General features: G+C 42.7%; 1 protein-coding gene across 1 annotated transcript; it reads left to right on the top strand.

Moving 5' to 3' along the window:
• Positions 1 to 1,991: 1,991 nt before the first annotated feature.
• Positions 1,992 to 13,833, top strand: LOC138367284 (differentiation-associated protein 1-like). Its single transcript, XM_069328703.1, has 3 exons — positions 1,992 to 2,064; positions 6,689 to 6,867; positions 13,669 to 13,833. The coding sequence occupies exons 1-3, from the start codon at positions 1,992 to 1,994 to the stop codon at positions 13,831 to 13,833; spliced, it is 417 nt and encodes a 138-aa protein (XP_069184804.1).
• Positions 13,834 to 15,899: the final 2,066 nt, after the last annotated feature.

Raw genomic sequence — 15,899 nt, 5'->3', positions numbered from 1 at the left:
AAATAATTTGGGAGTGGATATAATTCCATCGCCATTTTCAGAGGCACCCCCACGCAAGGTAACACAGGCAGCAAATGACTTACATATATGGCAGCATATATAACACTGGCTAACATTCGGAAGTAGTTTAAAAACCTAAACCAGGCTCTTTTATGTCAATCTACACAGACTTGATTTAACCAAGACTGGAATATACAGCACTGGCCTGGAATCCAGAACTTGTGAAGCATAATACCAAAACTGTATAAGCACAAAGGTTTGCAACAAGATTAGCTCCAGAATAAGAAGGCTAAACTACGAGGATAGCTTAAGGGAACTAGACCTCACAACACTGGAACTGAAGCAGCAGCAGCGGTTACATGATCGTAACATACAAGATACTTAAGGGAATTGACAAGGACAAGAACAGCCTCTTGAAACAGAGAGAATGTAGGACGGGAGGACACAAGTGTTAAGTTGCAAACGCAAATGAATTGAAGAAATGTAAGGAAATACTCGTATCCTGTACTGGTGGTCAACAAGTGGTATGCACTGAAACAAATTTTGGAAACCACCTCCATCCACAACTTTAAATCCAGATTCGAGAAGGAATTTGAACGTCAGAATAGTTACATTATAATGTAACAAGACAAAATAATTTGACTTCAAAGCATTCATATCACTCACTCACACACACACACGGCTCCTGATTTTGCGAAGCATAACAACAAACTGAAGAACACAAAATCTAAATTGGACAGACACCAAAAATCAAACAACGAAAGAGATATGTGAACAGGTGATACATGTAGATTGTGTTAAGAGTTACAAAGTTTAAATACTGTACTAGAAATGGGTAGAACAATATCAAAGCTTTACTCAATACCCATGAGTGAGAGCCTTGGAGCAAACTCAGATGTGAAATGAGAAAAAAAAATCATCGACCAGCAGACACAGATCTAGAGAATGAAAAACACCTATTGAAAGATTTTAATTCTCCCCTAAAGTTTCCGATAAGCAATTCGGAAACCATTAAACCAACCCTCAGTACAGAGCTATCACCGGGTACAGGTTACTAACCTTCACTAACGACACATTACTCGTTACAGGCCAACCACTGTAGTTTCAGAAGACTCCAGGGTGCTGAAGAACGGGCAACACACATACTAGAGGTTCTGAACCTCTGGTCCATAGACCCATGGACTTCAGGGGGTCCGTGAAAGTCGAATTAAATTTTAACATTTATATTCACTATATTTTCATATTAAGTTGTTTTTGTCAATATATATATATATCAGATATTATAGGTGTATTTTTCTAGAGAGGGTCCATTGCGTTCAACAGATTTTCAAAGGGTGACTTAGAAAAAGGTTAAGGACTTCGGCACTAGAGCCTGTATATTTTGGAACGTGGAACCAACACCACAGAATACAAAAAAATGGGTGACAGCCTTGCTCACTGTTTGTTGCCGTTCCCTCGCTGACGGTCAGAGTGGTTGAGCACCATTTCTTCCCGCAGACTGATCCTAAGCCAGACATCCCTTCTAAGTGCTACGTAGTCGAATTGTCTTAAAGGCTTCAATCCAGAGTCTGCCAGTGCAGACTAGTTATCACATGCCTCTGTATAACTAACCATCCTGTGTGATGGGGGATTGTTTAGCATCACGTAGCTAGCTTTTTGACACACTGTACTCCCCTTCATATAGTCTACGGTAGCTGCACAAATGCAGATGTACCTAATGTATTAATAATAATAAAGAAAATTGTATTTCCTCTGCATAACCTACATAATTACCGAACCATCTATTTTGCCTTAACATTTTGCACCAGTTTCCATCTGTAAGTCGGTACTTACTTAAGTGTGTTTGCGGGGGAGGAGGGGAAGGGGGGTTTAGGCTTCACCTCTTTGGTCCCGCCTCTGGAATGTCGATCTTAGAACGTGTACGATTCAATGTGTCCTGAGTGTATTGACATGCTCTCCCCCCCCCCCACCACACACACACAATTATCGGCATGGTAGAGCTTCAGCTCTTTAGTGCAGCCTGGGTTTGTATTTCAGGAAAGTGTATTTCATTAAGTCAGTCAAGTAAGTAAGTAAGTAAGTAAGTAAGTAAGTAAGTAAGTAAGTAAGTAAGTAAGTAAGTAAGTCTGTGTCTGTCTGTCTGTCTGTCTGTCTGTCTGTCTGTCTGTCTGTCTGTCTGTCTGTCTGTCTGTCTGGCGCGCTCTCTCTCTCTCTCCTGGCTCTCTTTCCCCTTCTTTTCACTGTTCACCCGACATTTAAACATGCCTCTATTGCCGTGCTTAAAATGATGTACACAGCCTATGTGCGCTCCGTCATAGACTATGCCGCACCAGTACTGTGCACCTTCTCCCAAAGCGCTATGAAAAGGCTTGAAAGCATTCAAAATAAAGCCATGACAATCATTCTTGGAGTTCCAAGAACTGCCAAAACGTCTAATCTACGAGAGGAGTTGTCCCTTCCCAGTGTTAAAAGCAGAATTCAGGAGCTGAATGCTAAGCTTGCAATTAGGATAGCCAGACATCCCCATTACAATGATATTGCCAAGAAAACACTGAGCTCTGTGCTACTTTCAGGGGGAAACAGGAGAAGCAAAAAATGGCATCACAGAGCAGTCTGCTACCTTGAAGAGCTTCACCTGCTTGAGCAAGCCCGTGAGCTCCTGCCTGTAGAGAGGTTACCTCCGTGGGAGGATGACTCATGCAAGATCATCATCAATGAAATGGCAATGAAAAAATCCAACATGATACCACAAGAAATGAGGCACAAGTATCTCGAGGAAATTTATAAAGAAGCCGGAGATGAACTAGATCAAATCTACACTGACGGGTCATCTAATCCTATCAATAGCAGGGCTGGTGCAGCATACACGGTAATCAAGGATAATACCTTCCAATGCAGAAATGAAGAAAAAGCACGTATTGAGAACTATGCCTCTTCAACGCAAGCAGAGCTAACTGCCATTGTTATGGCGTTAAGGTTTCTTGAACGGAACACTAATGGTGCAGTGATTTGCACCGATTCAAAAGCAGCACTGCAAAGCCTAAGTAAAAATCATGGCAGAAAATCTTGCAATAGTCGCTGAAATCAAGAGAGCTGTGAGAGTACTTACCAATCAGGGAAGAGTCATCAAGTTTCTGTGGATCCCCTCCCATGTTGGAATATGTGGAAATGAACGAGCAGATGTGCTGGCTGCTGAAGGCGCTGAAGGAGACCATATTGAATACTTCATACCCAAGACAACTACAAATTAGAGGTATTATCAGGCAACATCACCGTGACAAGGTAACTGAGGAAAGGAGGATAGAAGCACAAACCAGTGAATCTGTACGATGGTACAACATGGTTGCAGCTGGCAATCCCAATCATTATGGCCGAAGAGGAGGACGACGAGGGAGAGAATCAGTAATAGCGAGAATCAGTCTTGGATACAAATATCCATGGAGATTTGGAATGGAAACAACAGTTGATCAGCGAAGTTGCAGAATCTGTGGTGAGAGTGATGGACACCGCCTTGACCACTATCTACGTGAATGTGAACACCTGAGAGACATTAGGAATAACTGTAGAATAATAAACCCCACATTGTTTGAGTTAGGAAAACACTATTTGTCAAATATTGATACTGTTCTTAAAAGATTTCCCCATTTTGCACCCGCAAGATAACGTAAGCTTTTAAGGATTGATAAGTGTTAATCTTCTTGTTTGAGGAGCTGTTCACTTGAGACAGTTAAGCAAGTCCCAGCTGTGTCTGGGTACAAGTGACAGGATGAACAACCCAGCGGGTTTTCTTCCTATTGGGGAGTGTTGTACATTCTGCTATGGCGGTATGTTCACTCACAAGATGAGTGGCGCTGCCCAATAAACTCGCCCCTCGGGGCAAAATTTAAAAATTAAAAATTTAAACATGCCTATCCCAGCTCGCCCTCCCCAATACCTATCTTCCTTCTCTAATGCCTCCCTTCCCTTCCCAGCGTGGCCCATCCCTCCCCAACACCGCCCATCCCTCTCCAACACCGCCCATCCCTCTCCAACACCGCCCATCCCTCTCCAACACCGCCCATCCCTCTCCAACACCGCCCATCCCTCTCCAACACCGCCCATCCCTCTTCAACACCGCCCATCCCTCCCCAACTCTGAAGGTCACAAGTGGCCATCCACTCTCCTTCCCAGAATTTTATTTCCCTTATAATTTTATGAGTCATTTCTCCTCCAAAGTCTTAAAGCCCTCTGCTTCTTTCTCCTCTTCTAAGAAAGAAAATATATAGAATTAGTTTCTCCCGCAGGCCCACAGGTTCACACTCCCGCACAAGCCCACACTCTCGCACACTGGCTCGCTCTCGCCCTCTTTCAGAAACTGATCATCAAGAAACAATTATTTTCCCTCCGTTCCAACTACTGTCCAGCACTTAATCCCTTTTCTCTCATTTATTTTATATTCTTATTTCAATGTCTCTCTAACCTATCACGTTTTCCCCCTCACCCTTTCATTCGTACTCTTCCTCATCTTCGTCCACATCCCCCCCCCCCCCTCTCTCTCTCTCTCTCTCTCTCTCTCTCTCTCTCCCTCCCTCCCTCCCCCCGTGCCTTCCCTGGTGGAGCAACAGGGCAGGCAGAAATGACCGCGTCGTGAGAGATCCCCCAGTAATACCGTCCAAATGAACCCTCGGCCGGCAACTGGGGCGCCCTTCATCCCGACTGACTCTTCTGATCACGATGAAAAAATATGGGGCGTGAATATTATTGGCTTGGCTGGAGGCAGGCGGGGGAGGGGAGGGGGGGAGGTAGGCTGTGGTGTAGGAGAGGAGAGAGGGGATGGAGAGAGTAGTGTTGGAGGAGGAAATGTGGAAGAGGGGAATAGGAGGAGAAAAGAGGGGAAATGTGTAAAGGGATAGGACAAATGGGGCGCGAGACGAAAAGGAATAAGGAGAAATAAGATAACCAGGAGAGTTGGCAGAGGGTGAGACGGGCTGTGGGGTGAATATAGGGTGAACAACTGAGGAATAGAAAAGGCAGCAGACAGCGTCTGCTGCATTAGTGACAGACTCGTACGTCCAAAAAAGGGCAGCGAGAATATGTATGGAAAGGCAGCCGGTCGCTGCCGTTTGGGATTTGTGATGGGAAGGAAGGAATGGGGAGCCCAACCACTTGGACGGTCGGGGATTGAGCGCCGACCTGCATGAAGCGAGACCGTCTCTCTGTCCAGCCCAAGTAATTGGGCATTTGCTGCTAAGAAAATAAAAACAATGATGTTAATGACAGGATAACATTGCAACTCGAACAGGAATACAAATGAGTGACAAACTTAAGTGTTCAGCGATGAAGTTAACAAAATGAAAAGGAAGTTTGACTCTTCACCGACCATTAACAGTCACGTGGTTAACCTGGCGAGCAAGGCAGCCCAGAGGCTTACAGTCCTACGGCGCATCTCATCCCGTCTTGACAACATGGGTTGCTAAAACCCAACATGAAACACAAACTCGCTCCCACTCTCCCATATGGCCTGCACCTCCCCCCCCCCCTCCCCCCTTATGTATCAGTTCTGGACAAGGTCCCTGGTGGTGTGGTTGAATTGTTGTTGCCCCGTCCTTTACCAGCGATTTAGTCTGGGTTCGAGTCTTGGCCGGGGAGGATTGATAAACCGCCAATCCTTAAGTGTTCACCCAGGAGTAATTGGATACCTGGTTAAATGATAGACGGGCTATGTTCTAGGGAGAGAGAATTATCAGAGGAAAGCGCCAAACCATTACGACTAGTTGAAAGGGATAAGGATTTGGGGATGGGAGGAAGAAATGATGCCCAACCACTTAACACAAGCGGGATAAGCTTACCATGAGTAATGGGAAGAAAAAACTTGCAGCCTGCTAACAGGAGCAAGTCAGAAGTCTATTACTGTGCGCACCTGTGTAAAAAAAAAACTCATCTCTAATCTGGACCCGATCTGGTTGGACTGGCCTTCAACACCGGAGGCATGTTGATGGCCATGCTGTCACGTATGTACGAATGATCTCAAGTTTCACCACCTGGCCCAATTTTTCAGGCCACCGAAAGTTGGAAACCGTAACACAAGGTACTCTGCCATCAACAGCCTCATTCATGCTAGCTATGACATTCTCCCAACTGGTGGTCGTGACCCCCAACGGAGCCGCAAATGTTTTCTTGTGGGGTCACGGAGTGTAAATTTTGAATACTACCATATCTGAATCGTCGAAAATATCCCGATTAAACTTTTTATTGTGAACGTGTAGGTCACGGGTCTTATATGTATTACAAAATAGAGTTGCAAGTCCAAAAAAGGCTGGGAAACACTAAAACATCACTCCATCAGTGATGATGCACACACGAGCTGACTCAGTGCTGATGTCATGAACACCTAATACAGACTATTACAAAGTATGATAGGTAGAATTTGTTGGAAAATTGGAGACATCAGTTATTTATATTTTACAATATACTAAAAAATATAACTCATAGTCCCAGTAATAACATTTGCAAGATTCATCGTGGGGGTATCATTGGCACCATGTCAAATGCCATTCATTTAATTTATGACGTCCCCGACCCAATTATGTTATGCACATATTCAAGAACAGTTCCTGTTAAAAATTATGAGAGGCTAGTCACATCATTCTGGCCTCCAATCTTGAACAGGCATTCTAATTTATATACTCTACATATATTTGTCTGTCAGGGCACAGAAGTAGTATTAGTAGTAGTAATAGCAGCAATAGAAACAGCAGCAGCAGGAGAAACAGCAACAGCAGTAGGAGAAACAGCAGCAGCAATAGCAGGAGGAATAGTAGCAGTAGGAGAAACAGCAGCAATAGCAACAGTATTATCAGCAGCAGTAACAGTAAAAACAACAGCAACGTAAGTGTCTGGTATCACGGTAACCCATTCCAACCCCCGCCCGCGGGATAGGCTGCATAACAAATTAAAAAAAATCCTAGTATGATTCGAGACTTTCAGCAATATCAAACATGTCCTACAACAAGACAGTCAATCTGCCGTACGAATAATTCACCCAAAATCATGCAAAATTAAGGACTCTTAGCATTAAAGTCATGAAGAGGGGTGTGTGTACGCTGTATAAATGCCGACGTCCCTATGTTAATACCACGCCGTCCACTAGCCACCCCCGGCCGCCCGGGAGGAAGCAAGCATGAGGCTTGCGTCACTGTTTATAGTGGTCTCTTGTTTATTGAGGTTTCAACCCCTCTCGCTAAGCGCCACATTTTTCCCTTTGCTCTGCTCTTCACTCCAACACGTTCGAGGGAATTTTTTCTCTCTTTATCTAAATACTTCTTTATCTTTTTACGATGCTACTAACATCCGAGATTTATTTATTTATTCACATACTCAATTATTTTTTCCACTGACTTATTCGGCGGTTTCGCAATAATAAACATTACAGAGCAGAATAAATGTATATACAATTCCTTAGCTAATTTAATAATGTAATCGATTATATTAGTATTTGTTTAAATACTAATATAATCGAATTTAATAATGTATACCTATTATTATTAGTAATATCATTTGATCACACAAATAAAATATACAAGGTGCAAATAAAGTATACAATATACATGAGAATGTGCGTTTATGCACTTGTTTGTGCTTTGCGGTGGAGGAGAAGCGGTTTGAGCTTTAGCTCTCTGGTCCCACCTCTCAACTGATGTACCAGTTTTTGAGTCCATATTTACATCTGAAACTGTGTATGCAGTCTGGTTGCACCCTATCACTTCCTAGTGCATTCCATTTGCTCAACTACTCCGACACTGAACAATTATATTTAATGTCTCTGTGGCTTATTTAGGGTACTCAGTTTCTACCCGTGTCCCCGTGGGCGAGTGACACGCTTGCTAAATAGTCTCCCCTTCTTTATCTCATTTTTGCAGGTGGTAATCCAGCCCGTCCTCTTACAAAGTGACGTACTCTCCCGTTTTCTGTTTTGGGTCCTCTGGTAGGTTAGGAGAGGGCACTTTAAATTGACCGTTTTCTTGACGTTGGGAAGCCTTAGGAGGACGGGCTGGGTAATCATGTTCCCCAACTCTTCAGTCTTCCAGTGACGCGAGGTTTAACACCTGTAGCCTTTTTTTCGTATTTCATACCTCTTAGTTCTGGTAGAAGTTTGGTGCGTAACACTGAACTTTCAATGTGCTTGTGTGTGTGTTTGTGTGTGTACTATTTGTGCCTGCAGAATCGAGCTTTTAGCTCATGGACCCCCCTTTCTAATCTATTTTTTCTATTATATCTACTACATATTTCTCTAACACACACGCACACACCGCCTTCTCTGTCGAGAGGCGGGACCAAAGAGCCAAAGCTCAACCCCCGCAAGCACAAATAGGTGAGTATAAATAGGTGAGTACACACACACATCCCCAGGAAGCAGTCCGTAGCAGCTGTCTAGGTCTCAGGTACCCATTTAATGCTAGATGAACAGGTACATCTGGGTGAAAGAAACTGCCCATTTGTTTCAGACTTCGCCTGAAATCGAACCCGGGCCATTAGGGCTACGACCCCCAAGCGCCGTCCACTCAGCCGCGAGGCCCCCTAACCATGTATGTTCTCACCTGTGTGTGTGTGTGTGTGTGTGTGTGTGTGTGTGTGTGCGTGTGTGTGTGTGTGCGTGTGTGCGTGTGTGTGTGTGTGTGTGTGTGTGTGTGTGTGTGTGTGTGTGTGTGTGTGTGTGTGTGTGTGTGTGTGCGCGCGCGCGAGCCAGAGAGCCAGAGGAGACAGAGAGACAGAGCGTTCGTGTGCATATGCTTGAATGTATGCCTTCGTGCGTGCTTGCATGCATGTATACTTGTGAAGGCGTGAAGGCAGCAGAAGAGTGAGGACGGACACAGGCGATGCTGTAGACAACAACACGGGTACACCAAGTGCCAGCCAGCGAGAGATCTACACATACAAGACGACTCAGTTCGAAAGATCAACACTGGAACGATACTTTAGTATGTGCCCGAACACAGAAGGAAGAAGGTAAACACAGCCACTGAACGTTCAGCCTGTCCCCCAAACAAAGGCCCAAAATATATTCCATGCACCCGCCAAACCCCCAGCTGTTTATGAATGAAAAACGGTTTACACACGACTCACAACTGATGACGTTCGAACACTTCCGGAACAAGTGCTTCGCTGACGACTTTTGTTCGAGTCACAACGCTGTTAATGCTTCACCCACGTACTACAAATACAAATAATCGCCAACAGAACCTAAACACCTAACCTAACCAGTACATAAATATGTAAAATATCCAAATTTTAATTTATACTTGACAAAATTCCTGTTTTGAATGAACAGCATGTTAAAATGGATAAATGCGTCTTTGGGGTCGAACGCTGGATGGAATGGACTTGGTCTGAGGATGGGTTGAAACGTTCTAATGATAAAGCTCTTCATGATAGAAAATAACAACAAACCAAACCTCAATAAACGAGGACGAGAAAGTATAAAAATCATATTTGAGCCAACGGGTGTTTATATGTGCTACTGATCACACATATGAAGTAATGCGAAATTTACGTATCAGAAGAGGTGAACCATCAGAAGTACACCATAACAAGTGTACCATAAGAACTATGACATAAGAATTGTACATGAGGTGTACCAGGTAGCTTAGAGAACACACGAGTAAAGAGTACAAAAACGATTGAAAACAGAGTGATGGAGGAGGAGGAGGAACAGGAGGAGCAGGAAAAGAAGGAGAGGAAGCCAGAGAAAATATGAAAATGAAGGAAAGAAGAGGAACGAGGAGAAAATAATGATAATACGAAAGTTGGAGAAGATAGAGAGTAAGATAAAGAACCAGGTAGAGGAGAAACAGATGAAGACAGGAAATAAGGACGAAGTGAAGAACTGGAAGGCGGAGAAAGAGTGAAGGAGATGAGGTAGGAGGGTTTTTCCTCCCCATTACGTTTTTCTGAAGGTGCTGCCTGCGAGGGCGACCCACTGGCGGCCGGATGTCGGGAGAGGGATGGATGGTTGGATAGATCGATAGGAGAGAGAGAGAGAGAGAGAGAGAGAGAGAGAGAGAGAGAGAGAGAGAGAGAGAGAGAGAGAGAGAGAGAGAGAGAGAGAGAGAGAGAGAGAGAGAGAGAGAGAGAGAGAGAAAGAGAGAAAGAGAGAAAGAGAGAGAAAGAGAGAGAAAGAGAGAGAAAGAGAGAGAAAGAGAGAAAGAGAGAAAGAGAGAAAGAGAGAAAGAGAGAAAGAGAGAAAGAGAAAGAGAGAGAGAGAGAGAGAGAAAGAGAGAGAGAAAGAGAAAGAAAAAGATAGAGAGACAGAGAGACAGATAGAGATAGAGAGAGACAGAGAGAGAGATAGAGAGAATAGTGTGGGCCCTCTATCAATCACACACCGCTAGGTCCAAGAAAATATACATTAGAAGACAATCTCACAAGACGTGGGAAGCAACTCATATATAGCGGGTTGCCCCCACCGACTGTAATGTACCAGAGGGAAGATCCATCACTGGGTGTGGCGTCCCCAAGCCGCCCGGCGTAATACCCTCAATTAAAAGTGGCTCCGGCGAGACAACACAAGCAAGCACTTCCACGTCACGGGAGGTGATTTAACACTACCGCACAACCCATGTACAGGAGGGTCCTCGCAGCGTAGAAAACGAGGAGGAATGTGTAATAGTGGGGGAAATGGGGAGAGAGGGAGGGTTGAGGGGCTGGGGAATAGGGTATGTACGGCTTATAGGGGAAGGTAAGGGAGGGGGGGGGGGGTGAACGGAGGTCAATTCTAGAAACTATTCTCTTGCAAAAGTACACAAATTGTGTCGTCTGGACAGAGCAAAAACTGCTCAACTGCAGACACAGGGCGAGTCTACATAATTTTCACAAACACGTTAAGATGAGCAAGCTTCACCCATGGTTTGTATATACCTTTCATTAACAATGACAGCATTCGATGCTTGACATTGTACATCCGTGAGGATAACTTTACAGAAAGTAACCTAACAATTAATGGTTCAGAAATAACTAACGTGTCCACACCAGCTCGTCCTCCTAATATAACATCGCATTTTGACGTATTTTCTACCTAAGATCAAAAATTGTCGTATTAGAAAATGGTAGCGGCTCGCGAAATTGACATGCTGTCCCATTTTTTGTTTTGGGTCCTCTGGTAGGTTAGGAGAGGTGACATTGTTACGACATTTTCTTGACGTTGGGAAACCTTAGGAGGACGGGCTGGTCCACATATTTCTTCGTGGAGTTATTGATCAGCGGCCGAGGCTAAGATCGACACTTCATCTGGCTGGTAAAAAATACCCAGAATGTATGCAGTGCTCTTCAGACGTAGTAAAAATCTTCCATGTTCTAGCTTGTGAAGTTAGTTTACTACAGTTTTATATATACCCCATTTGCTATACTGCAATTGTTTGTGGTTTTCTGCCCACATTTCTAAATTTAAGAAAAATTAAGATCGTCCACAAAATAATAAGTTACTGGAGTGGAGTGAATTTGTTGAATCTGTTCAACTTCCCTGACACCATCAAATTCTGCATCTCGCTTTGTATACAACAACTTAATACATTCACAAATCACGCCCTGCAGAGAAAATGCGAAATATCACCTCATTCAGATATAATCTCACACTTACTAGTATTTTAAACGCATTTTACTGTATGGAAATTTTTGGGATCGCATTTTACCTAAAATATATTATTCAAGCCAAGTCTCAAAAAAATATTTTAGAGCATAAAGTCTAATTGCAACAGCTACTATTAAGACTGTTTAGCGTAACTGATATGACTACACAAGGAAATCACACAAACGTGATATATAAAGGAGATAATCAATGAGCGGAATCCCAGGTTGTATAATTTATATCACGTTGTAGTCCAGGGATAAGGTGTGCGGCTTGGGAATACCCCTGTCAACGGTTCGAATCCCCTCATTGCTCCAAGTCAAAAGTTTCAGGAATGGAATTCCAGAGTTCCAAAACCTCATTTTATGCGTTAATCCAGCCCTGAACAGATATATTCCAATATTTTCTAGTTCAGCTCTTAAATCGAAATTTTTGCCTCCAAAATGATCTGATTTGTTAATCAATTGCATCTTAAAATTATCCAAATCAATCCGCTTCAACATTTCCAAATTCAGTTTGTCTAATGTTAACACAACCCGCACACTATGAATTTTGCAATTTCTTCAAATGACTTGATTTAGTAAATCTTAAGATAAACTTGATCAGCAGTTGAATCAATGATACTAAAGAATTTCATTTGAATGCTCTGAATGTGTTTTCTCATGAATTTCAGAATGTCATTTTTATAGGTTTGAAAATATTTAAAAGTGCCATTTTCGACATGTTAAAAAAATTCAGTTTAAATTCAAAGGTTTTTATGTTATTAAACATAACATCAAGTGTTTACCAAATTCCTTTAATCTGGTGTTTCAAGTTTTCAAGTTATTTAAATGCGAGAAGAAATGTGTGAAAAAACATCTTCAAATACTGTACACACAACGTCCGATAATTCTTGACATGAAAATTTTTCATTTGTCATATATCAACTAATTTCATGGAAGCACTCAACAGATCTTTCAAGCACAGAACCTGACTAAGCCAACGGACATTGTTGTACATAAAGTAGCCCTGTGCACATTGAATTCACCTCGCTCAGTAAATTATGATTTTTGTTTCAAAATATATTTAACTATTTTGGTTACGATTTTCATCACCTTTTCACGTTCCTTAAGGACAGCTTTTGCATACAAGGCCTCATCGTGTACACCAAAATCCTACCAGTGGATGTCCTACATATTTGCACTTTCATTTACTAAACCTGCCTATTTATCACTCATGCTGGGTGCGTCACCAGTTGTCACTGAAAATATTTATGAAAGGTCAATCTGTCGATTAGATAGATTTCAGCCCCAGTGATATGTTTAGGTAACAGTAGAAGTTTTAAATATTTCATCACCATTACAAAATCGAGCAATAATGCCTAGCCTAGCTGATGATGTAACATCAGTGCTCTCATCATGACAAATGGAACGGAATTTACAGGAACCAATATCTTTTGTTAGCTCCTATGTTTGTTGCCAACTTTAATATCCAATCCTTTACTCTTTCTACTCAATGGCAAATCATTAATTCTTTTTTTTTTGCCACATGCCAGCAAAATTTTTTGGGAGTGCCATTTTGGGCATGCGTGCCATAGGTTCGTCACCCCTGGTCAGAGGCAGTAATAGAGTTACTTTTTTAATATCAAATACTTTAATTATTTTCCTTGACATTTAAGCAATATAATTTAACCAGTCTATAACCACCATATACTGTCACTCCAGTGTCACAGAAATATTCTGCCTAACCCAGCGTACAGGAAAACTTGTAGTTAAATAGACATGACTAAGTGTCACTTTCCCTGAATTTATAATTAGGCTATACTATACAGTACTCTGTTGTTTCAAAGCCATATAAACGATTTAACATTATTACTTTTATTGTTATTGTTATTATTATTAATGAGAAAATTAGTAGGAGCCATTAGGAGAATACGAACCTGCATACTGGGAACTCCCAAGCAGTCCACTGAACCACAATGTGTTACAAAAAGTAATGTAATTGGGTATCATTAAGGGGAAGAACCAGAGTGTATGTACCACACCAGAAAGTGTATGCGAGTAATTTGTGAAACCCTGATTTGGTATCAGCTGGATGCCTCAGGACCCCTAGAGGATCCAGTTGAATCCCAAGTTACATTGATTTTGCTACAGTGTGGTTCAGTTGTTCAAGGATCGTCATTGGGAGTACTCAGTGTGCAAGTTCGAATCCTCCTCATTGCTTCAACTAATTTTCTCATTGATTCATCACATTAATGTTATTTCTTTGTGCATTATTATTATTAATAGTAGTAGTAGTATCATTATTACTTACATTGTAATTATCATTTATTTAGATACTTATAATTATTAAGATATGGATTATTGCCTATTATAATTATTAATACTGGTATTATCATTACTTTAGTTTTTCACATCATCTGTTATTCTGAAGCAGCGCGGGGTAACCTGAGATTAGCCACTCGTGTACAGCCATTCATGTATTAGCTATTTATTGATGTCTTAATTGTTAGATTGACTAGACTATGTTTCGGTTATCAACCTACGTTCAGAGCGTAGATGATCTATCATCCGATAATTCCGTTTAGTACCTCTAGTTTGGTAGTTTATTCTTGAAGAATGGAGTTGTAGGGTTGGAGGGAAGTATTGTGTGACTCTGGTAGATCACACAGACCAACCACATATGCTTATTACCTTATGTTTTCTTCACGCCAGATGTGTGACACTATCTTGAATCTATCTGCCGACCTCATATTAGACCGTGGCCAGGAGTCCCAAACTAGTGGCATTATTATTACTGGTAGTAATAGTAACAGAAGTAGCATTATTTGGTTTGTTAAACTCTGGTTAATCGAGTAATTACCCCAGATGGAACACAGAAAGGAGAATTATGGGGGAAATAGACGGGGGGGGGGGATGCGCGGAATGTGAAGGAATGAAAAGTTGAGGGGAAAGGCGGAGAGGGATCAGAGGGCAGGATGGAGGGAAGGGAGAAAGCAGGAGTGAGCGAGAACGACGGTGTGAGGGGGGGGGGGGGAGGGGGTTAATTTACTCGGCATTGTCTCCCAAGGAAATGTATCTTATAATTATGCATAACAATGTTTCAAAATGTTCATAAGTATCACAAATCTGTAGTTAGGGCTCACCACTGCAGAAAATACGTCGCGCAAAAATAATGTAAAATACAAAGCCTAATCGTTTACCTATATACTTCCTCCCAGAGACAGTCAGGGAAAAGCATTATAGATCTAATTCTCCTTAGTTAAATATCCAGACGGTCAGTCAAGTCTTATTCTGGTATTTCCGCTTGGCCCGAGCTGGTACACTGACCTCCTTCCCCTTCCTTTCCACCTTCTACTTCACCCTCCACTACCCTCCACTTTAGCCTACTCCATTTCAGTAAGTCCCAGATCATTTTTATTCTGTTGCAGAGAGGGCGAAGGGGCCCAGGCGTAATTTCACGTGTGGCTGGGGTTCTAATGTAGTGTATAATGGCAACAAATGGACAGCCCTGAGCCTCACTACCGCCGCCACCGCCACCGATGTGTCCGCCTATGCCTCTTCCTCTTCCATCCCACCCCCTGCCCTCCTCTCCCTTTACCGTCGCCCAAGACCGTCTTCCGTCTTGCCATTAATTCTGAGGAAATTAATTCTGGGAAAATCACTTGCAATCTGCCTTACGGTGATTAGAATTCTGCCTTGCGATTGGTCTGTGAGCGGGAGATGCCGGGACGTTTTGTTGAGCGGTTATTGGTAGGACCCTCCCAGGTTTGTTTAGAAGACACTGTTTTCTGTTGGTTCTAGGCTTTCCAGGGACGACTAGCCAAGGTGCGTGTGGGGTCCTGCTCTAAGCAACTACATTCCTTGTTGCCATTGTTTTTTCTTTGGCGTTTGCCTTCAACTCGGGGATACTTCTATATTTTTATGGTTAAATATTAATATAAACCAGAGTTGTATAGATCAATACCTCGGCTGGATGAGAGTACAGACCGCTCAAGATTCCTATCCTTTACTGGGTATTTCACCTCCTCCTCCTGCTCGGAACTCAGCATGATATTGGAACGTGCGGAGGAATCGGAGGTGCGTTGGTGCCTCATTTAGCAGCAAACTATCTGGATTCAGCGCAGGAGTGCCATATTTGCATTTTAAAGACTCCTGGTTCCTGCTACCCTGGCCCTGAATGCCAACATGATATGCACCAATGCTACGATAAGTTACTGTTCCCTATTACAATATACTGGTCTTGGAAGCTGTAAGACGGACGCAACCTCAGAGAGCGTAGCTTGGGAAATCCACCCGTATGTCCACCAGTGCTAGGTAAG

This window comes from Procambarus clarkii, chromosome 21 (assembly GCF_040958095.1).
Source record: "Procambarus clarkii isolate CNS0578487 chromosome 21, FALCON_Pclarkii_2.0, whole genome shotgun sequence".
In the NCBI taxonomy this organism is placed as follows: domain Eukaryota; kingdom Metazoa; phylum Arthropoda; class Malacostraca; order Decapoda; family Cambaridae; genus Procambarus; species Procambarus clarkii.
Note: the sequence above shows the minus strand (reverse complement) of the source record. Positions and strands in the feature narration are given on the sequence as shown.